Below are 21,883 nucleotides of genomic sequence, written 5' to 3'. Positions count from 1 at the left end.
TCTCCCGGTTCCTGGGTTCGAGCTCGGCATCAGGCTCTGTGCTGACAGCTCAGAGCCTGGAGACCGCTTCAGATTCTGTGTTTTCCTCTCTCTCTGCCTCTACCACGCTCGCTCTCTCTCTCTCTCTCTCTCTCTCTCTCTGTCTCTCAAAAACATCTAAAAAAAAACATTTAAAAAAATGTAAAACGAAGCCCATGTTCCCCAGGTAGATTGTTGGGAGTGGAGCGTATTATAGAAAGAATGTTCTAAACCAGAGAACAGCATGAGCAAATGATCAGTGGTATGAATGGGCAAGACACATTCAGGAATAAAGTGGAAAGACTGTTAAACTTGCGCTAAGCACTTCTATAGGTCCTGGATTTCATAGCTCTTATTTGTTGAGTGCTGGTATGTTCGACGTGCATCTCACCTTATTCCCACAGCAGTTTTGTAAGGTAAGTGTTGTTGTTCCAGAATCTTCAGATACTGAAATTGAGGTTCTAAAGATGAGGCATTTTCCCAAGGGCATATAAGTGAGGAGTCAAGGCTCTCAGTCTGAGGACAAAATAACTACAATAATAAAAACACCAAGCCAGTCATAGAGTGCTGGGCATGCTTTGACCTGCACTGTCTAGTACACTATCCACTAGCCACATATGGCTATTTAAAATAATTAAAGTTGAATAAAATAGAGTTGTGCTATCCACATTTTCAATTGCTGCATGAGCCTGGTGACTACTCTAGGGGACCGTGCAGATAGAGAACATTTCCATCATCTCCAAGTGTTCCCTCTATTGGACAGCACTTTGCATACGTTAACACATCTAATCCTTGTAACAATCCTAGAAGAGGATACCGTTATTCATATTATATAGATGGGGAAACCAAAGCATAAAGATTAGAAACGTGATTAAGGTCACATGATGAACGAGTCCATGCCTTGAAACACAACACTAATTCCAACCCCATGGGTTGTACTCTATATAACATGAATGAGTATTCGAAGAATAGAATTCAGTGCTTTCTTGCATATAGACTAGTGTTTAGTCCCCTGCAGAGCAAATATCTTCGATATGGTTCCTGCCCTTCCAGGAGCTGACAGTTATTGGTACAGGTTTTGCATACGTGAGGCTGGTGGTTTCTAGAGAGCCTCCTCCCCAGGGATCCTATCAACCTCTTAGGAACAACTCAGCTTGGTAGAACCACACATTTGATGGAATTTGTCACTCCATTCATACCTCTAACTGGCCAAGTCTGTAATCTAAAGATGATACAGTCTTAGGTAATGCTCAAAACCCTTTTCATTCTTTTTCTCTTTGGAGAAGGTGTCTGAGGCTGTTATTTCAGGAGAATCTTTTTCAAGATGCCAACACATCTGTAGCAGATCTTTTATTTTCAAACATGGGGAAAAAAACTGCAGACCGGGAGGCTAAAAAACCTTAGTGTGAGCTGTAGCTCTGCCTCTCAGTAGCTAAATAAACTTGACTAAGTGACTTCACGTCTCTGAAATTCAGTCTCTTCGACTCTGATCTGGAGAGAAAATAACATATTGCAGGATTTTCTAAAAGCTAAATGAAGGGTACAGTGTTTGAGGATGCTTTGCAAGTTATAAAGTACTTTATATAGCTGTCAAGTATGAGATAATTCTAACACAAATGCTAGAACTTGAGATGCTTTTCTTCCATATAATCCTCTAAAGTGTTCAAAGCAGTGTGGCTTGATAAATTACAGGATAACTTACTCTTAATTGTAACATTTGCCATTTCTTTTTTCTTTTACATGAATATTGTAGATATTTTAAAGATGGATGGAAGGAATGATGGATGGTTGGTAGATAGGGGAGAGGGAGAGAGACAGCACATAGGCTAAACAGGAGAGTTGTACAAGAGGTTTTAATTTTTTCTTCTTAATTTTTTTCTAAAACATAATCCTGATAGGTACTGTGGTCTGTGTATGTGGAGGAGTAGGAATCATTAAATAAGACTTGCATTGATTCATTGACTCAGCAAGCTTGTTTTTCTGATTATTTTTTTCATGCAAAAGTTTATTGAGCAACTACCACCGCTGAGCGTTATGCAACTTTCAGGGAAAATACGATTGAATGTCTCACTTTGTGTGTGTGTGTGTGTGTGTGTGTGTGCTGATTTCTTCAGCTGCTCATTTTGCCCTTTAAACTTTCTGCTTTAAAGAAGCTGATACTTGATCGTCATATGAAGGGCCCCAGCAGTGTTGAGGGCTGTGCTTGTCAAAATCGTGTCTCGTGAATTGTTTCCTGATGTACGAGTGCAGCCTGTGAGTCCTCTATGGATTGTGAAATGTATTTATTCAGAAAGAGAAATCTCCTTCTGCCCTTTGTTGCTTTCCCTGCTTTGGGCCTCTTTTCTCAGGGAAGGCCCCTCTAAGCTCTATGTGGCCAAAGGAAGAATGAGATATGTCAGCTCTTGGATTCATGTGGCCTCACAGCGGGCATCAGCTACGCACTGCTATTGAATAGGGTGGACGTGAGGCAGGGTTAGAGGGCCTCTCCTGAGAGAAATTGGACATGACCTGCCTCTTACCCATGTTAGACACGCCTGACCTGAGGTTATGCACATCTCGGAGCTTGAGAATGTAGGATTTGGGGATGCATTTTTCTGCCTTCCTGTTGCCAGGAAAGGGGAAACTTGACTTGGTTGTTTGAAGAAGCACCGTGTGTATTGTGTACTGAGAATGGCCGAGAAAGGATCTCCATTTATGATCCATGTCTTCCATTGTGAATGTGATGGAACAGTTCAAACTATGATGTACTATGGCAGAATGTATGGCTAAAACTCAGATTTTCTAACTCTAAACCCATGGCTCTTACCAACGTTCCATGGTGTGCCAACACTTAGAAAGGTATTTCCTTTATATGAGACAGTCTAACATCAAAAATTGGAGTAGAGAAAGAACATGGGCTTTGGAATCGGGCAGGACAAGGTCAAATCCTGACATTCCTCCTTCTATCTGTATCACCTTGGGCCTGTTACTTGAACTCTCTGATCCTTTCCTTCTGCATATGTTGAAGGGGGGGAAGAATATGTATGCTTTATGGATGTTGTGGAAATTAAATGAGATAACATTTAAAGAGCTTAGCCCAGTACTCAGCTGATCTTAGATGTCTTACATGTTTGCTAGAAAGACACGAAAGGAGACCACTATCTCTTGGGAAATAATTCAGGTGATGTTGATGCTGATGATGAGCTGGTGCTGGGGTCACTGTGGTAGTGGTGATGGAGACATAGCTACCATTAACCAAACTTTTATTTTTAAACATCTGCTCAGTATCAGAGCAACCATATGACATTGCCATTTTCTTCATTTTATAACAGGTCTTCCTGTCTCCAAATTACACTCCTCTCCTATACGACACCCTAGTTCTCAGAGTCCAAGCCTAGAATATCAACAATGAATCTACTGGAGAAGAAACAAAGAAATATTTGTCACAGACTTCTTTTTTCCCCCATTTTGCTATTTGAAACCCTGTGAGATATGCTTCGCCTGTGCTTTATGTATGTGGAGCCAGTAAATATAGGTCATCATCAGAAATTCCTTGAACTTATTTATAACACTGTGGACCAGCAGTGGCTACGCTCTCTTCTGTCAGGGATCTCAGCATCAGCATCTTTAAGACATCAGTATTTTGAGATAGATAAGTAAATATCAGCCACTAATTATTGGGTTTTTACCTTGGAGAAAAAGCCCAAGAACCAGCAGTTTGAAACCAGACTACCTGGATATGAAGCCCAGCCCTGCTTCTTGTGAGCTTTGTGAAGTTGGTTAAGTTACTCTCCTCATTTGTAAGCTTCCATTTCCTCATCTCTGAAATGAGGTTGATAACAGTTGGAAGAATAAAATGAGACATGCATGGGGAGAGCGTGTGTAAAACGAGCTCAATTCATACTAGCTCATATCTAGGGTTTCTTCCTGTGCAAAAGCCTTTGTGCCCTGGATGGGGAGCTCTGTCACTCAGGGTCCACCCAGAAAAATGTAAAGTGCTCTAAGTATTTAACAAATAGAATTTAGTACACATAAAAAAGGTGTCCCAGATCATGAAGGGGCCAAGAAGGGCTATATCCCCATAAAGCAAGCTGGAAATCAGCGAAATAGAAGCTGCTACTACCCCTTTAGGCTAGAGGGACAAAGGAAACAGGTTACCAGAGTCCAAGGGTGGCAGACACCAGCAGATGTTAGAGCCATGCGGCCCTGTCAGCAGGGCTGAAGTCATCATGCAGGAGGAGACATGCTTTGGCTCTCCGCTTCCTGCAGCCCTCAGATCTCCCAGCCGACCTTGGCTCACTTGGAGTCTGGGAACCACAGTCTGCAGGAACCCACGGTACTGAGCAGAGCAGAGGACTTGATGAAAGCCAATAGGAAGTCTTACAGGCTCAGTCTCGGACCTCAGTTGCCTGATTGCTGAGACCTCACTGCTGTGATAACCACCACGGAAAGTTCGAAAGAGTCTTACTCCCCCCTGCTGATGGGCCTCTGATGAACAATGGCTGAGGTTTTCAAGTTGCTGTGCTTGGGAAGGTAGAATTTGGAAAAAGCCTTGGAAAAACCTAGAAAGTTGTTGGAATGTAAGGGCCTGTCCGTGGCCCTCTAGATCCTGCTTTCTGGAAAGGCCTGCTTGCCTGGGCAGCCAACACCTTTAATATCTGGAGATTTGTGGTCCGAGGAGGCACCCCCAACCCCGCCTTTCCCCTGGCGGATTCCTGCAGAATGCAGCAGCATAGACCCACTTCCTGGGGAAACTTCCCTGAACCCCTGCCTGGGAGCTCAGCTGTCCTTGTGGTCCCCACGCCCTGTCTGTCCTGACCCCCTGCATTGAAGTGCTCCATTTAGGGCTGTTTCCATCCCACCACACTGTGAGTACCCCCGAGAGGACAGGGAGTTGTCGTCTTTATCCCTGCACCCCCACAAATCGGTACTTTGGCCTCCTGCTCTGCACTAGCGACTCTGTGGAGGCTCCACTGCTAAGCATGTGGATAAGGCAGGCCAGTTTCCAGAAGCTTTTATTATAGAAGAGGCAGGCAGTGGAGGGTTCTTAAAACCACCAGTGTCTCGTGTGCCAGGGATGTTCAAGGATGGGTTTGAATATTGAACAGGGAGACTCCATCTTTCCTGGAGGACCAGGGAAGCCGCCTGAGGAAGTAACACTGGAGTGAGGAATGGACAGGAGTTAGCCTGGCCAAGAAGTAGGGGAATGGCATCTGAGGTAAGGGAGGAACAAGTGCAGAGGTCTTGAAGTGGGAAAGAGAGTTGAGAGTGGGGGGCGAGGCTGACACTGCACGGAGCTGGGGAGGTCAGCGGGAGCCCAGGCTCGGCCCTGCCTCAGCGTGCGCTACGTCCTGCCTGTATTGTCCTGAGGAATGTTTGCAGCTCCCCCCTCACGACACCTGCTATACAGCATTGTGCATAGGAGATACTTGCTGGAGGGGCACCTGGGTGGTCAGTCCATTAAGCATCGGACTCTTGGTTTCTGCTCAGGTCATGATCTTGAGATTTGTGAGTTCGGGCCCTGAGCTGGGCTCCGTGCTGGCAGCAGGGAGCCTGCTTGGGATTCTTTCTCTCTCCCTCTCTGCCGGCCCCTCCACCACTCACAACCCGCCGCACCTCAAAATAAATAAATAAACTTTTTTTTTTTTAAGAAGATGCGTGTTGGCCATTTTAATAAATGATGCGCAATTCTAGGGTCTAAATAGTCTTTTTTTTTTTTTTTAAGGGAGAAAAACTCAGGGTGCCTGGGTAGCTCAGTCTTTTAAGCTTCTGCCTTCGGCTTAGGTCATGATCTCATAGTTCATGAATTCAAGCCCCACGTTGGGCTCTGTGCTGACAGCTCAGAGTCTGGAACCTGCTTCAGATTCTGTGTTTCCTTCTCTCTCTGCCCCTCCCTGGCTTGCGCTCTGTCTCTCTCTTTCAAAAGTAATTAAACATTTTAAAAAACTTTTTAAAAAAAGAGAGAAAAAGTCATTTAATTGTATCTACCAGGCAATCTTTCAGTACAAAACAGAGGTACAATTTAGATCATAGCTTTGACGGTCCATTTTGTGGTCTGTTATGAAAACTCTAAATTTTGAGGATACAAAGGCAACATAAGGAAGCAACTGCCACAACATTGTTAGGATTAATTCAGCTCATCTGGCCAGTTGTGTGAGCTCTGGGTCATTGGCCATAAGTACATTTACCAAAAATCACTTTATCTACTTAAAGGCCAAGAGGCTGAATTCACTTTAACTCTTTAGTTGATATTTACCTTCATAATAGCATATAAAGGAATGTTCAGTTTGCTTGCCCTAACTCTCTGCTACTGTCACAAGAGACTGAGAGGCAGAGAAAGGAACAACGAGGCTTAAAGTCTTCAAAGTCTCACTGATAAAGAATACATTCGTTGCAATTATATTCTTTTTTTTTTTTTTTCATTTAAATCAAAGCTAGTCAGCGTATGGTGTAATAATGATTTCAGGAATAGAATTTAGTGATTCATCACTTAAGTGTAATACCCAGTGCTCATCCCACCCAGTGTCCTCCCTAAAGCCCCTCCCACATGTTTATTTTTGTGAATGGTGTGAGAAAGTGGTCTAGTTTCAACCTTCTGCATGTTGCTGTCCAGTTCTCCCAGCACCATTTGTTGAAGAGACTGTCTGTTTTCAATTGCATATTCTTTCCTGCTTTGTCAAAGACTAGTTGGCCATATGTTTGTGGGTCCATTTCTGGGTTCTCTGTTCTGTTCCATTGATCTGAGTGTCTGTTTTTGTGCCAGTACCATACTGTCTCGATGATTACAGCTTTGTAGTATAGTTTGAAGTCCGAGATTGTGATGCCTCCTGCTTTGGTTTTCTTTTTCAAGATTGCTTTGGCTATTTGGGGTCATTTCTGGTTCCATACAAATATTTGGGTTGTTTGTTCTAGCTCTGTGAAGAATGGTGTTATTTTGATATTTATTTTGGTAAGGATTTCATTGGATATGTAGATTGCTTTGGGTAGTATCAACATTTTAACAATATTTGTTTTTCAGACTCATAAGCATGGAATGTTTTGCCATTTTTTTGTGTGTCTTGTTCAATTTCTTTCATAGGCTTTCTATAGTTTTCAGCATATAGACTTTTCACCTCTTTGGTTAGGTTTGTTCCTAGGTATTGTATGGGTTTTGGTGTAATTGCAAATATGATCGATTCCTTGATTTCTGTTTCTGCTGCTTCATTATTGATGTATAGAGATGCAACCAATTTCTGTACATTTATTTTATATCCTATGACTTTGCTGAATTCATGTATGAGTTCTAGCAGTTTTTTGGTGGAGTCTTTTGGGTTTTCCACATAGAGTATCATGTCATCTATGAAGAGTGAAAGTTCGACTTCCTCCTTGCTGATTTGGATGCCTTTTATTTCTTTGTGTTGTCTGATTGCTGAGGCTAGGACTTCCAATACTGTGTGAGAATGGACATCCTTGTTATGTTCCTGACCTTAGGGGGAACTCTCTCAGTTTTTTCCCACTGAGGGTAATATTAGCGGTGGGTCTTTCATATGTGGCTTCTATGATCTTGAGGTGTGATCCTTTCATCCCTACTTTCTTGAGGGTTTTTTATCAAGAAAGGATGCTGTATTTTGTCAGATGCTTTCTCTGCATCTATTGAGAGAATTGTGTGGTTCTTATTCTTTCTTTTATTAATGTGATGTATCACATTGATTGATCTGTGGATATTGAACCAGCCCTATATCGCAGGTATAAATCCCACTTGATCGTGTTGAATAATCGTTTTAATGTATTGTTGGATCCAGTTTGTTAGTATCTTGTTGAGAATTTTTGCATCCATGTTCATCAGGGATATTGGTCTTTAGTTCTCTGGTTTTAGAATCGAGGTAATGCTGGCCCTGCAGAATGAATTTGGAAGTTTTCCATCCATTTCTATTTTTTGCAACAGCTTCAAAAGAATAGGTGTTCCGTCTTCTTTAAATGTTTGGTAGAATTCCCCTGGAAAGCCATCTGGCCTTGGACTCTTGTTTGTTAGGAGATTTTTGATTACTGACTCAATTTCTTTACCTGGTTACGGGTCTGTTCAAATTTTCTATTTCTTCCTGTTTCAGTTTTGATAGTTTATATATTTGTAGGAATTTGTCCATTTCTTCCAGTTTGCCCAGTTTGTTGGCATGTAATTACTCATTATCTTCTCTTATAATTGTGTATCTGTGGTGTTGGTTGTATACTTTCCTCTTTCATTCGTGATTTTATTTATTTGAGTCCTTTCCCTTTTCTTTTTGATCAGTCTGGCTAGGGGGTTATCAATTTTGTTAATTCTTTCAAAGAACCATCTCCTGGTTTCATTGGTCTGTTGTTGTTTTTTTTAATTCGATATCATTGATTTCTGCTCTAATCTTTATTATTTCCCTTCTTCTGCTGGTTTTGGCCTTCATCTGCTGTTCTTTTCCCATCTTTTTTAGGTGAAAGTTAGTTTGTATATTTGAGAACTTTTTTCCTTCTTTAGGAAGGCCTGGATTGCTATGTCCTTCCTTCTTATGACCACCTTTGCTGTATCCCAGAGGTTTTGGTCTGTCATGTTTTCATTTTCATTGGCTTCCGTGTAGTTTTTAATTTCCTCTTTAATTTCTTGTTTAATGCACTCATTCTTTAGTAGAGTGTTCTTTAATTGCAAGTATTCATGGTCTTTCCAAATCTTTCTTGTGGCTGATTTCGAGTTTCATAGTGTTGTGGTCTGATCTTGATCTTTTTATACTTGATGAGGGCTGATTTGTGTCCCAGTATGTGATCTGTTCTCAAGAATGTTCCATGTGCATCTAAATAGTCTTCTTAGCTCTATCATCACATTTATAACTTCATTTATCTGGGAGGTATCAACAAATAACAGTCTGGAGAAGAAGCCTGAGCTTATACCATTTATAAGAAAGTCTCCGTTATCTCACATTCGTTTAACAGAAACTCGCTGTCAGTCACCCTACCCTTTACATTGAGAGTTCTGTGATGAGTAATTGTAAGAATGGGGACCTAGAGAGACCAAAAAGATTGAAATCATCAAACAGCTCAGGTGCCTTCTTTGAGATTGAAATGTGTTGTGCCAAATCAGATCCATTCAGCTCTGCCCTTTACTAGCAGTGTGACCTTGGTCACGTCACTCAACCTCTTCGTACCTCCGTTTCTCCACCAATGTGTGTGGCATTACTAATACGAACTTGAGACAGGGTTAATATAGAATGAGATCGTCCATGTGAATATGCAGCATGGTGCCCTGGTATTTCCTGGGCACAAAATTGCCAATAGCTTCACCTTTTATTATTCTAATTACAGTTACTATTAATACTACAATGTTAGATACTATACATTGACCAGAATCGAGCATAGACATAATGTGCTTCCTAGCTTCTCGGTGGCAGGCAAGTATGTTCTGTTGGTTTCCATTTGAGACTGGCTTACACAGGAATGCTTTCTTAACATTTAGTTATAAAAAGGAGTGTTGTATGCTTGTTCTTGGCTTTCTTTTCTCGTTTTTTTTAAAGAGGGTTTTGTTTTATTTTGCTTTCTCGCAGGAGTGATTGGAGCAGATGTGAGAGGGCATGGCCTTGCCTGTGAGGGACAGCCAGTGACGTCACGGCTGGCTGTCATCTGTGGAACATCTTCTTGTCACATGGGGGTGAGTCTGAAGGGCTGAGGGCGGGGCCACCACAGGGGATGGGGGGGGCAGCCCAAGAGGAGATGTAAATGGCTGGCCCCTCCTTTGCCCTTCAATTCCTTCCCTTCCTGATGCCTGCCTGCTCTGTTTAGCCACAAGCCCAGCCCTTCTCCCAAAAGCTGTGTTTAAATTTGCCAGATCTTTCTTTTCCCCCTGAGCTAGATTCTTAAAAAGTATGAAAAGGTTTGAGTCTGTCTTTGACATCAGCCTGGTTAGAGAGCTCAGGCGTGAGGGGTGAAATCGGATCCAAAGATGGCAATGCCTTGCTCCCAGGCTGATCTGTCCCTAATGGGTCTCTGAGTCTCCTCTGCACAGGGGTGTCTGTTTCCCTTGGCCACGGGGCTCTCTCCCAATCAATATAAATCCATCTCCCTAGAAGCAGCCTGATGATCTATAGAATTAGGCTGCGTATCATGACTTCAAAAGAACACTGATAAGCAATTTTCACTTTGTTAATTTTTCTCCATGAATTAGTGGAAAGGCGTTCTCCAAGATTGCAGTTAAAATTTAGTGCCTGCCCTAAAATTTATATCTTCTTTAAATGCATGAGTCTGAAAGCATTCCATTTCGATAAGTACCCATTTCTACCATATTTTTATTTAAAAGTCATTACTCTGTTAAACTTAGATGGACGACTCCTTGGATGTTTCCCAGATGAGTAAAATAGAGAGAGGGCGGGGGGAGGAGGCGGAAGGCGGGTGAGGATTAGAGTGGACACAGTCTGGGGCCGAATCTCTGTAGCCATGGAAGGAATCATGTGCCGTGTTAAATGTGGGGCCTAGTGACAGTAGGGTCTAGTGAGCCTTTTTTTTTTTTTTTTTTTTTACCATTAAATATTCTGATTGAGTAAATAGTGATACATCTACTTACGTATGGATCCCCTCTTCTCGTGTCCAGAGCTGTGCTCAGCCTTGGGGACGTGAGGGTGACATGAAGGCTCCTGTTGATGAGGCATGGTTACAGCAGCCATTACAATACAGTACAAGGCCCCGGGGTATCAATTTGGATTGAACTTGTGATCCTGAGCATCTGCGATATGCCGACATTGTGCATGGCTTCCCAGCGCAGGGGGATGATGGAGCCAGCCCCATTGGTTTCCAGTTTTAGTCCCTCTGCTTACTAAGTATGGGCCCCCTGGCAAGGCACTGACCCCCTCCAGGCCTCAGATTCCTTATCTGCAAAATGTGGAGATCTCTAGTACATGGCTCCTAGTGTTATGATCAGGCGATGAGGCTATGTGATGTGCTTCCCATGAAGTAAGTTCCTCACAATGGTTAGCTCCTGATGACTAGCACTGATGCTGTTGGGCAAAAAGGAGACAGTGACTGACTCTGTCCAGGAATGGTCCAGGGTTAGGGACACCTTCCTGAGGGGACCCTTGTGTTAGACCTTCAGGTCATAGGTTTCCTTGACCCTGCCTTTCTCCCGGCCAAAAAAAAAAAAAAAAAAAGTTTTCCTTTTATTTGTTTCTGTGGACAAGGTTTTAAGTGGGACTTCTTTTAAAAATTTTTTGGTAATGTGTATTTATTTTTGAGACAGAGAGAGAGCATGAGCAGGGCAGGAGCAGAGAGAGGGAGACATAGAATCTGAAGCAGGCTCCAGGCTCCGAGCTGTCAGCACAGAGCCCGACACGGGGCTCGAACTCACGAGCTGTGGGATCGTGACCTGAGCTGAAGTTGGACACTTAATCGACTGAGGCACCCAGGCACCCCTTTAACTAAGTTTTCAAAACCCCAGCCTCTTTGTCCCCTTAGCAACCCTAATTGTAGGGCCCAGCTGTCCCTGAAGGAAGAGATCTGCAGAGGCCTCAGGCCGCCTCAAGCAGGAGGCACCCGTTAGGGCGGCTGGTCCTTATTTCCCTTGACACGAGTCTACACTGGTTAGCCTGTCTTAATTGAACACTGATTGAAACCTGTTTAAATCATCCCCCATTTTCACAGGGACACATCTAATCTGGTTTCTCCTGTGAAATCTGAATTTTAGGCATTTTTACTACACTTAATTCGGATTTCCGAGCAAAAGCAAGTCCAAATGAATGTGAGGGACTCTGTCAGGTCTCCCCCCGCTCTCATTCTCCTTGCCTATTAATGGGGATAGTACTGCCTTTCCGTCTAGGATCCATTTTGCAAGTTAGGCAGCCAAGGCATAGAAAAGTCCAGAAATTTTCCCAGGGCCACAAGCTGTTAAGTGAGAGCTGAGAACTCAGACCTAGCTCCATCTCAATCCCAAACGCATTCTGCTCAGTGCCTCGCTGCCTTGAGCACAATTGTAATGTCCTGTAAAGACGTGGAGACGGCCTGGGCTTCAGAGCTGTGAGATTCAGGTTAAAGCCCTGCTCCTCCACTCTGTGGTCTTGTGACCTGAAGGGAGTTACTTAACTTCTCTGAACCTCTGAGCCTTCCTTCATCCCCTTGGGGTGGTGCTGCCTGTTTCATAGTGTTGCTGGTGAATGTGACTTGTGGACGTACATACCTAGTACATAACACTCAGAAATGGTGGAGATTCTTAGTGCACTTGCCTAGTGATATACAAGGCTCACTTGAAGCAACTGTTTGGGCTTTAACGAGTTTGATGGGCAGCTGCAGTTGGTTGCAATGAATTAGGGCCATAAAATGCCAGTTTATTATGGTCGTGTTGTGCTGGAAATAAAGTCCCCACCCCCACCTTGCTTTGTACTTGGGAGTGGGAAGGGACCTTCGGGGCCAAGGGTATTAATCATCAGCTTTAATGTTACGTGGTGAGGGCGAGACTGTGGTCATGCTGGCATCAGAAAGTGGCTTTGATCTTCCTCAGGTGCTGGGCGCCCAGGGAGCCAGCAACAATAACACCTTTGTGAGGTCTAGGAGAGGTGCAGGTCTAAGGAAACACTCCCAGGGAAGCTCAAGGACCCCCTTTGTTGTGGTTCTGGCAAACAAAACCACCAACTGTCAGGAAAAATTCACCAAACAGAACACAGGGACCAGAGGGGGCTCTGGGCTTTTCTAAAAGTGGTTTTCAACCTGGCCTTAAGGATTCTGTTTCTTCTTGTCTGCACACTACTGACTTTTTTGATTCAGTAGGTTGATCGAGCCAAAATTCCCAGGAATATTTTGTGCTTGATCCAGGCTGCCTCTTTCTAGATATGAATGAATGGATGGATGTCCAAGTAACCAAATGTTGATAAATACTTGGAAATTCCTCACCTCCCAGTCCCTGTTACTTCTAGGAATCTAGAGAAAAAGCTTGAGGTTGAACATAAGACTTACTAATCAGGTCTTTGATATTTTGAAAGATAAGCCTGTGGGTTGTACATTTATCTTCCTTTAGATGTTTTAATTAACGGGAAAAAAAAAATACGTGTTCTTTTTCTTAACTCCACGAAAGCAGGGCTGCTTGTTCAGAGTTAATTACCACCAAGTCACCAAAACCCAAGATAATACACAGCAAGGGTTAGCCAGGGGTTGAAAAGTCACGGGGTCAGATGGAGATTGATTCTTGCCATCGTTCCAGCACCCCTTTCCTTGACTTGTCAAGTCGGGTTGTAACTTGGCACCTTGTCTTGCAGTTAGCACGTCAGATGGCAAGAGGACCCTGGGAAGTGGAACAAGTGTTGAGGAGGCAAGATTTGAACAGAACAATAGTTGTTGAGAGCTGGGAATTCTATCCGCATCTTAAATCACCCAGAACTGAAGCTTTTTCAAGGGCTTAGATGAATGTGGGGATGGAGGTTCTCTGTCAGTCTCAAAGATGTAGTAGGCTCCTTTGCTGGTCCCACTGCCTACTGCATTTAGGTAAGATACTTCACCTTTCGCTACCTCAGTTTCTTCATCTGTTAAATGTGGGCAATACTCTTTACCCATAGAGTTGTTTTGAGGGTGAAATGGGGTGATCTTTGTAAGCAGCTTGGCACTGTACCTAACGCAAAAGACCAAATATAGTGCTGTCATTAAAAGTGATCCATTGAGGCCGGAATGATCCATGTGGAAATGGATTGAATTGGGGGCATCAGAGTGAACTCATGTGTAGCATAATATAGATTACAGATGGATACATATAACGAGTATTTATAGATGCATGTAGGTATACAGGTTAGTAAACATACATATCTCCTAGCTCTGACAGCTCAGAGGCTCTAGAAACAAGGACACCCCAGCAACTTGGTGTTTGTTCCAAGCCTAGCTGGTATCCAGATCGTGGTTTCTAATACCTTTCTCCAATAAAAAGAGCCCAGACTCCATGGAGAAATGGTTGATTCTAAGACTGGAGAGGAAATAGAGGAGATAACCCTGGAGCATCTTTTAGTGCCAGAAAGCAAGGAAATGCTCAACAAACAAAACAAAATAAAAAAGGGGTATCAGGAGCCAACTGAGGGTGCTGCCAGTGACCAAAAGTGGAGCAGTGTGGGCAGCAAAGTAAAGTAGTATTATATAATGACCCGAAGTATAACATAAACATCATGAGTCCATAGGGATATACCTGAATGAATGAATGAATGAATGAATGAATGAGACAAATCTCTCATGCAGAAGAATTCCAAATAATTTATGTCGGTACTCCCCCATCAAGGGGGTGGGGCATCGCTTCCCACTCCTTAAGTCTGAGCTATGTTTAGTGACTTTCTTTCAGAGAGGACAGTGTGAGAAGGGGAAAAAGTATAATTTTACAGTGGAGCAGTCTTGACAAACGCTACCTCTGCCAGGTGGCCAAGGTCATCAGCAGCAGTGATAAGCTATGTTGATAATATGTACCGTTGATATGATGTCGTGAGAATGGTGCTTTATCATCCTCCCAAAACCTATATCCACAGTATCCCCCTAAGGAAAACATCAGCAAATCCAAGTTGAGGGACGTTGTATGATATGCCTGACCAGTACTCCTTGATGCTGTGATGGCTATCAAAAAACAAGGAAAGTCTGGGGCGCCTGGGTGGCGCAGTCGGTTAAGCGTCCGACTTCAGCCAGGTCACGATCTCGTGGTCCGTGAGTTCGAGCCCCGCGTCGGGCTCTGGGCTGATGGCTCGGAGCCTGGAGCCTGTTTCCGATTCTGTGTCTCCCTCTCTCTTTGCCCCTCCCCCGTTCATGCTCTGTCTCTCTCTGTCCCAAAAATAAATAAAAAACGTCGAAAAAAAAATTAAAAAAAAAAAAAAACAAGGAAAGTCTTAAGCAATCATCACCGCCAAGAGGAGTCTAAACAAATGTGGCAACTAAATGTGACCTGGGATTCTAGATGGGGTCCTGGAACAAACACAGGACATTAGGTGAAAACTCCTCAAATTTGAATAAAGTAAGGCATTTAGTTAGTAATAATATATTGATATTCTTCTTTAATTGTAGATATACAATAGGTATACCTCATGTGGGATATTAATGATAGGAGAATCTGGGTGTGGTGTATATGGGGACTCTATACTATCTTGCAAATCTTCTGTAATCTCAAATTAGTCTAAAATTAAAAGTTTTTCTTTTTTGAGAGAGAGCACATGTTAGTGGGGAGGGGACAGAAGGAGAGAGAGAGAGAATGAATCTCAGGCAGGCCCCACACCTCTAAAAGTTTATTTTTAAATCACTTATTAAGTCATTCATTCATTAAGAAAGCATTTTCTTAAGGGCGCCTGGGTGGCTCAGTTGGTTGAGCATCCAACTCTTGATTTCGGCTCAGGTCATGATCCCAGGGTCGTGGGATCAAGCCCCACATCAGGCCCCACACTGAACATGGAGCCTGATTAAGATTCTGTCTCTTCCTCTTCTCCTCTCCCTTGATGACTCTTTCTCTCTTTCTCTGTCTAAAAAAAAAAAAGAAGAAAAGAAAAGAAAAAGGCATTTCCTTATACTTGCCTGGCTAAGTGCAAAATATGATGAAAGTATCATGCCTGCCTTAAGACAAAAAGGAGAAAACCACAACACAGATGGAAATTGCTGTGGTAAGTGCAACACTGGAATATGGTGGGAATAGGGAGAAGGTCCTGCTCAAGTCTTGAGTAGACAAGGAAGTTTTCCTATAGGATGGGACATTTCCCTGGTCCCACTGGGACACCTCCTTCCAGCCCAGTTTCAGGCCCTGAGCCCTGTCTTCTTCTCTTCCTGACTTTGTTTTTCTCTTCTGTGTCCACAACGCCATGCAGGTGACTTCCTCTGTCATCTGGATGGGATGTGGTTATGTATAGGCCCATCAGGAGGGCACCATAAGAGGGGTGAACAGCCACGTGCCTTTAACAAATGACCTTCTGTTAGTAGGGTCATAGCTAAGAATAGAGTGGGCAGGTAGGACCAGTTTCTCTCTCTTGGTCTTTTTAGCAGGTGGCATTGGCAGAGGTCATTGAGAAAGGTAGACAGGGAAGGGAGTCCACTTGGTGCACATAGGACCACTGTTAAAGCTAACAATGGAAGAATTGGGGGTCTATGCATGAAGTGGCCTGCGCCCTCTTCATTCACCAGGACCTGCTGCTGTCAGCCTTCCAGGAATGACTATTCTCAGGAGACTCTCCTGTGGAGACTGGCCCAGGGACCCACAAGCACATTTATTGAAAATAGAATATATGTTGGGGCGCCTGGGCGGCTCAGTCGGTTGAGCGTCCGACTTTGGCTCAGGTCATGATCTCACATTCTGTGAGTTTGAGCCCCGTGTCGGGTTCTATGCTGACAGCTTAGAGCCTGGAGCCTGCTTCGGATTCTGTGTCTCCCTCTCTTTCTCTGCCCCTCCCCTGCTCATGCTCTGTCTCTCTCTGTCTCAAGAATAAATAAAAACATTTAAAAAAATTAAAAAAAAAAAAAAAAAAGGAAAACAGAATATATCTAGACATTGATTTGTCAAGGAGATGGTTTAGGTGGCTCCGTGAGCAATAAGAGACAGATAATGTACTCAGGAAGCTTAGGGTTGTGCTTTTCCTGGCATTTGAAACCAGGGCAGTTCTACACTATGCTGGACAGAGGATGTTTAACGTCTCTGGCCCAGCCTCAGTCATTATGAGACAGACAATAGTATTAGCTGCTGCCATCTATCAAGCACCTACAGTGTACCAAGCTCTGTGCTAAATCCTTTCTGTCATGTGATGAGCAATTCGGTGAGATAGCCACCATTACTGTCTTCATTTCACAAGTGAGGAAACTGAGACCAACAATAGTTCAGTGGGTCATGCCATATTTGAGCCCTCTAGGGGACTGACCCCAGAGTCCTTGCTGTTCCCTTTCAGTGAAATAGCTTCTTGCAGAGGTCCAGAGGAGAGGAAGAACAGGCTCAGTGAAAATATGGGCAAATGTTGGCACAGACATCTTACTGAAACAAAGGTTTGAATGATAGGCCCCTGAGAAGATGCTCAGCATCATTAGTCATTTGGAAAATGCAAGCCCAAACCACAGGAGGTAAAGTACACTTACTGGAGTTGCCGAACTTGGGGCGAGGATGTGGAGCCTGAAACTTCCATGCTGCTGGTGGGAATGTGAAATGGCACACCCAGCTTGGAAAATAGGTTAGTGGCTTCTTACAGAGTAAACCTACACCTGCTGTGTGATCCAGCCATTCCCCTCATGAAAGCCTATGGCCGTTCAAAAACCTGTACAGGAATGTTCACAGCAGCTTTATTTGTAAATAAATAAAGCTTTATTTTCCAGCCCCCTGCTGGAAAGAGCCCAAATGTCTATCATTGGTGAATAGATAAATCCGCTTCTGGTATGTCCATTATAATGGAATACTACTAAACAATGAAAAAGGAATGAACTGTTCATATAAGATACAGTATGGATTAATCTCAAAATAAATATGCTGAGTGATAGAAGCCAACCCCCCCGCCAAAAAAAGTACAAACTAATATAATTCCATTTATTTAAAATTAAGAAACACAAACTAACCTTGAATGACAGAAGGCAGATCAGTGGTTACCTACATTGGGACAGCAGTGCAACAACAGCTAGGAGGATGAGTAGAGCACAAAGGGCACAAGGAAACTCCTGGGGTTGGTGGATACATTTGCCTTGATTAGGTAACATCTTCACTGGTGTATGCCGTGTCCAAATCTAGCAAATCTGACGTTTGAATTATATGCAGCTTATCACATGCTAGTTACACCTCAGTAAAACTTGTTTAAAACACAGAAAAGAGGGGCGCCTGGGTGGCTCAGTCGGTTGAGCGTCCGACTTCGGCTCAGGTCACGATCTCGCGGTCCGTGAGTTCGAGCCCCGCGTCGGGCTCTGGGCGGATGGCTCGGAGCCTGGAGCCTGCTTCGGATTCTGTGTCTCCCTCTCTCTGCCCCTCCCCCGTTCATGCTCTGTCTCTCTCTGTCTCAAAAAAAAAAAAAAAAACCGTTAAAAAAAAAAACACAGAAAAGAAGGGGTGCCTGAGTGGCTGGGTCAGTTAAGCGTCCGACTCTTGATTTCAGCTCAGGTCACTATCTCACAGTTTGTGTGTTCAAGCCCACATCAGGCTCTGTGCTGACAGCGTGGATCCTGTTTGAGATTCTCTCTCTTTCCCTCTCTCTCTGCCCCTCCCCCCCTCAAAATAAATAATAAATAAACTTTAAAAGAAAAAAAAAAAACAGAAAAGACAAGAAAAAACAACACCAGTAGTATCTGCAGTCACTTATATAGTGCTTACTATATTTCAGGCACTGTTATGTCTATAGAAATGATTTCATCCTCATTTTAAGAATTGTGCAATAAGGGGCACCTGGGTGCCTCAGTCAGTTAATTGTCTGACTTCGTCTCAGGTCATGATCTTGCAGTTCATGAGTTCCAGCATTGGGCTCTGTGCTGACAGCTCAGAGCCTGGAGCCTGCTTCAGATTCTCTGTCTCCCTCTCTCTCTGCCCTTGCCTGCCCATGCTCTGTCTCTGTCTCTGTCTCTGTCTCTGTCTCTCTCTCATATAACTAAATGTTAAAAAAAAATTGGGGGGACTGGGGGGCGCCTGGGTGGCTTAGTCGGTTAAGCATCCGACTTCGGCTCAGGTCATGATCTTGCCATTCCCGAGTTTCAGCCCCACATCTGGCTCTGTGTTGACAGCTCAGAGCCTAGAGCCTGCTTCCAATTCCATGTCTCCTTCTCTCTCTGCTCCTCCCCTGCTCGCTCTCGCTCTCTCTCTCTCAAAAATAAACGTTTAAAGAAATTTTTAAATTAATTTTTTTAAATTGTACAATAACTGTTAGTTTTCCTGTATTTTCTTTCAACCCACATCAGTTCTCTAGCTACTCTGACATGTTTTATTATTTTGTTCTTTTGACCCCCTAGCACAGACCAATAGTTATTTGTGTTTTACTGGTACTGACTTGTATCTCAGATGAAGCTGTCTTGCTTACTGAGTCCGTGTCTCCTGTGGCCCCGTTTGGCCCCTCCGGTCCAGTTTGAAGCTAGGGCTAGGTGGATGCTTAGTGAGTGTGTGGTCAGATTGCTTCCCACCCACTCGCCCTCCAACCCCAAAAGTGTGCAAGTGCTTGGATTTTCCTGAGTGCCTTCTCACTCCTTGCCGATCCAGTGGTGTTGCCTTTCATCATCTGTCTCCACTGAGTGGGGCCTGACTGACTGGGAGAAGCCCCCTGTGTGATAGTTAATGGCAGTCAGTTGCCCACACCACCTTACCAGAGAGATCTGGATGTTCATTTGGCGTCTCTGGGAAGTAACATTTTCACTGAACAGTGTTAGTGGGACCTGGGAGACACAACTCAGCCACAGCTGCTTTCTCTTCTTTCGTCCGCCATGACAGTCTTGCATAGCTTTCCATTCCCATGCTCTGCACCCGCCCCCCACCCCATACACACACCCTGTGGCCTTGGGAGAACATGACCCCCCCCCCATGCTCCCCGCCAGCAGCTCATCAGGATGCATTTGGGCTCATAGTCATTCTGCAGCCTGACATTTTTTGTCTTGGGAGAAGATTGTTCAGGAGCCCTAGGCTCTGGGCTCTAACCAGAGAAATGCCACCCATCAGATGATGCCATGTTGTTAGAGCCATGCTGTTTGGGTGATTGCAGTGGTGTGGCTCTGTGGCTTCCTCACGTCATCCAGGAGGAAGTTACCCCAAAGCAAAGCCTGTGGCCTGAGCTTGGGGCACCATGGTTTACTCAGGCCGGTGTTAGAGGAGGTGTTAGAGGAAATGATGCTCCACACCATTTCTTTTAAGGGAAATACAAATTTAAACCACCATGAGAGCTACAGCACGCTTTTAGATTGGCTGAACTTGGGGTGAGGATATGGGGACCAGAACTCTCTCACGCTGCTGGTGGGGATGTAAAATGGCACAACAGCTTTGGAAAATAGTTTAGCAGTTTGTTACAAAGTCACACCCACCATGTGACCCCCATTCCACTCCTATAAAAGCTGGGCAGGGCTGTCCGGACCTATGTTAATGGAAGGCCACCAGGAGCACAGCAAGGTCGGGTGACCCAAGGCCTCTCAGAAGGTCAGAAACTAAAGCTTCTGGTGGGAGTCTATCAACTGGCCTGAGCCCAGCTTTCCACAAAAGACAGCAGCTTGCCTGGAGGAATGATCAAAGAAGCAGAAGAAAAAAAAAAAAAATTAGCAGCAGTAAGAGTAACACCTAACATGTACTTCATGCTTATCGTGGGCTAAGAAATTTAAATTGTATGATCAAACCATCCTAATAACCTCTTGCAGTTATCAGAATTATCCTCCCCTTTACAGGGATGGACCCTGAAGGTCAGAAAGACAGAGTCCTTGCCCAAGATTACATTGCTAGTAAGTCCTAGAGATCTGTTTCCCATGCTGCTCTTTGAGTCCAGAGCAGATATTCTCAACTCTTAGCAGAACGGTAAGACAGAGGCGGTGTGGCAGGCGCACGCGTGTTGTATGGGAAACGGGGGTGGAGTGATTACAAGGTGGATCTTTTCCACAGCCTGATGAGAGAGGCAAGTTAGACTTGGATCAAAGCTGAACCACAGTACTCTTGTTTTCCCTTCTTCCCAGTCTTTCAGATCACCGCCTTTCACGAGGCCACCCGTCTAACGATAACAATAAAAATAAACAGCCTCACTTGTCACCATCGTCCCCTGGGAGGAGAATATTTATGAGAATCCTTATTTAATCTTCCCTGTTTCCCTGCTGCTCTGTGGTCAAGTACTTGAATAGGCACTTTGAAGACATGAGGCCAACCTCCCACTCATGAAGATGTTTTTATATTTGTTTAGAAGACCATGAAATGAAAACCACATTGATTTTTTTTCCCCTTTTCCTATTTTACTACTCATCTGCTGTGTGGGTAACTCTGGTACTGTGGCGGCTAAGGGTGACCTAGCAGTTGTAGTGTTTGTGCTTTGCCGGTGGCTCAGTGCGCATGAAAAAGATGCTCAAGGGAGCTTGGGTGGCGCAGTCAGTTAAGTGTCCGACTTCGGCTCAGGTCCTGATCTCACAGCTCGTGAGTTCAAGCCCTGCGTTGAGCTCTGTGCTGACAGCTCAGAGCCTGGAGCCTGCCTCAGATTCTCTGTCTCCCTCTCTCTCTGCCCCTCCTCTGCTCGTGCTCTGTCTCTCAAAAATAAATAAACATTAACAACAACAAAAAAATGTCTTTTTTAAAAAGATGCTGGAGGTGCCTGGGTGCCTCAGTTGGTTAAGCATTCGACTTCAGCTCGCGTCATGATCTCACAGTTTGTGGTTCAAGCCCCACATCGGGCTCTGCTGACAGCTCAGAGCCTGGAGCCTGCTTCTGATTTTGTCTCCCTCTCTGTCTCTACCTCCCCCCCCACCTCATTCTCTCTCTCTCTCTCTCTCTCTCTCTCAAAGTGAATAAGCATCAAAAAAAGAAATTAAAAAAAAAAAAAGATGCTGAAGGCAGCCTTTACAGAGCCCTCTCGCCAAGGATCAAGTACTGTGCCCATGACCTCAACACCCATCAGCTCACTTCTACATACATTTAGTTCAGGGGTTTTAGTAATTGTGCCTTGTTGATTTTCCCTTAGTTTTTCTTCCCTTTCTCCCACTCTCCTTATATGCTCTCAGGGCCTCTTCTTTCATATTATCATTAAATTTTTCTACTTTTTTGTTCCCCAGAGCCATGGTAAGTGTAGAGTAGTTTTTCTTCTAATACTTACATGGTGTTAGAGCACCAGGAGCAATAATATCTAAGAAATCAAAGGTCCCAGAACACCCCATGAGAAGTTGATTGAATAGTCAAGACTGTCGGATGCAGGCTGAGAGTCCCTTCCTAATGAACAGTCAGTGGCTCCCTGTTGCCAATGCAAAAAAGTGTTCAAAATGGAGAACCAAATGGACATTTGGCCATGTT

General features: G+C 44.1%; 1 protein-coding gene across 17 annotated transcripts in view; it reads left to right on the top strand.

Moving 5' to 3' along the window:
• The window catches only part of FGGY (FGGY carbohydrate kinase domain containing), a 423,584-nt gene that overhangs the window by 231,090 nt on the left and 170,611 nt on the right, over positions 1-21,883 (top strand). For all 17 annotated transcript variants that reach the window (XM_058717224.1, XM_058717223.1, XM_058717222.1 and 14 more), the window contains one exon: positions 9,540-9,643. In XM_058717224.1, coding sequence (XP_058573207.1) covers positions 9,540-9,643 — 104 coding nt within the window. The remainder of the gene's footprint in view (positions 1-9,539; positions 9,644-21,883) is intronic.

This window comes from Neofelis nebulosa, chromosome 2 (assembly GCF_028018385.1).
Source record: "Neofelis nebulosa isolate mNeoNeb1 chromosome 2, mNeoNeb1.pri, whole genome shotgun sequence".
NCBI lineage: Eukaryota > Metazoa > Chordata > Mammalia > Carnivora > Felidae > Neofelis > Neofelis nebulosa.
The sequence above is the reverse complement of the archived record's forward strand: the minus strand, read 5'-3'. Positions and strand labels throughout refer to the sequence as shown.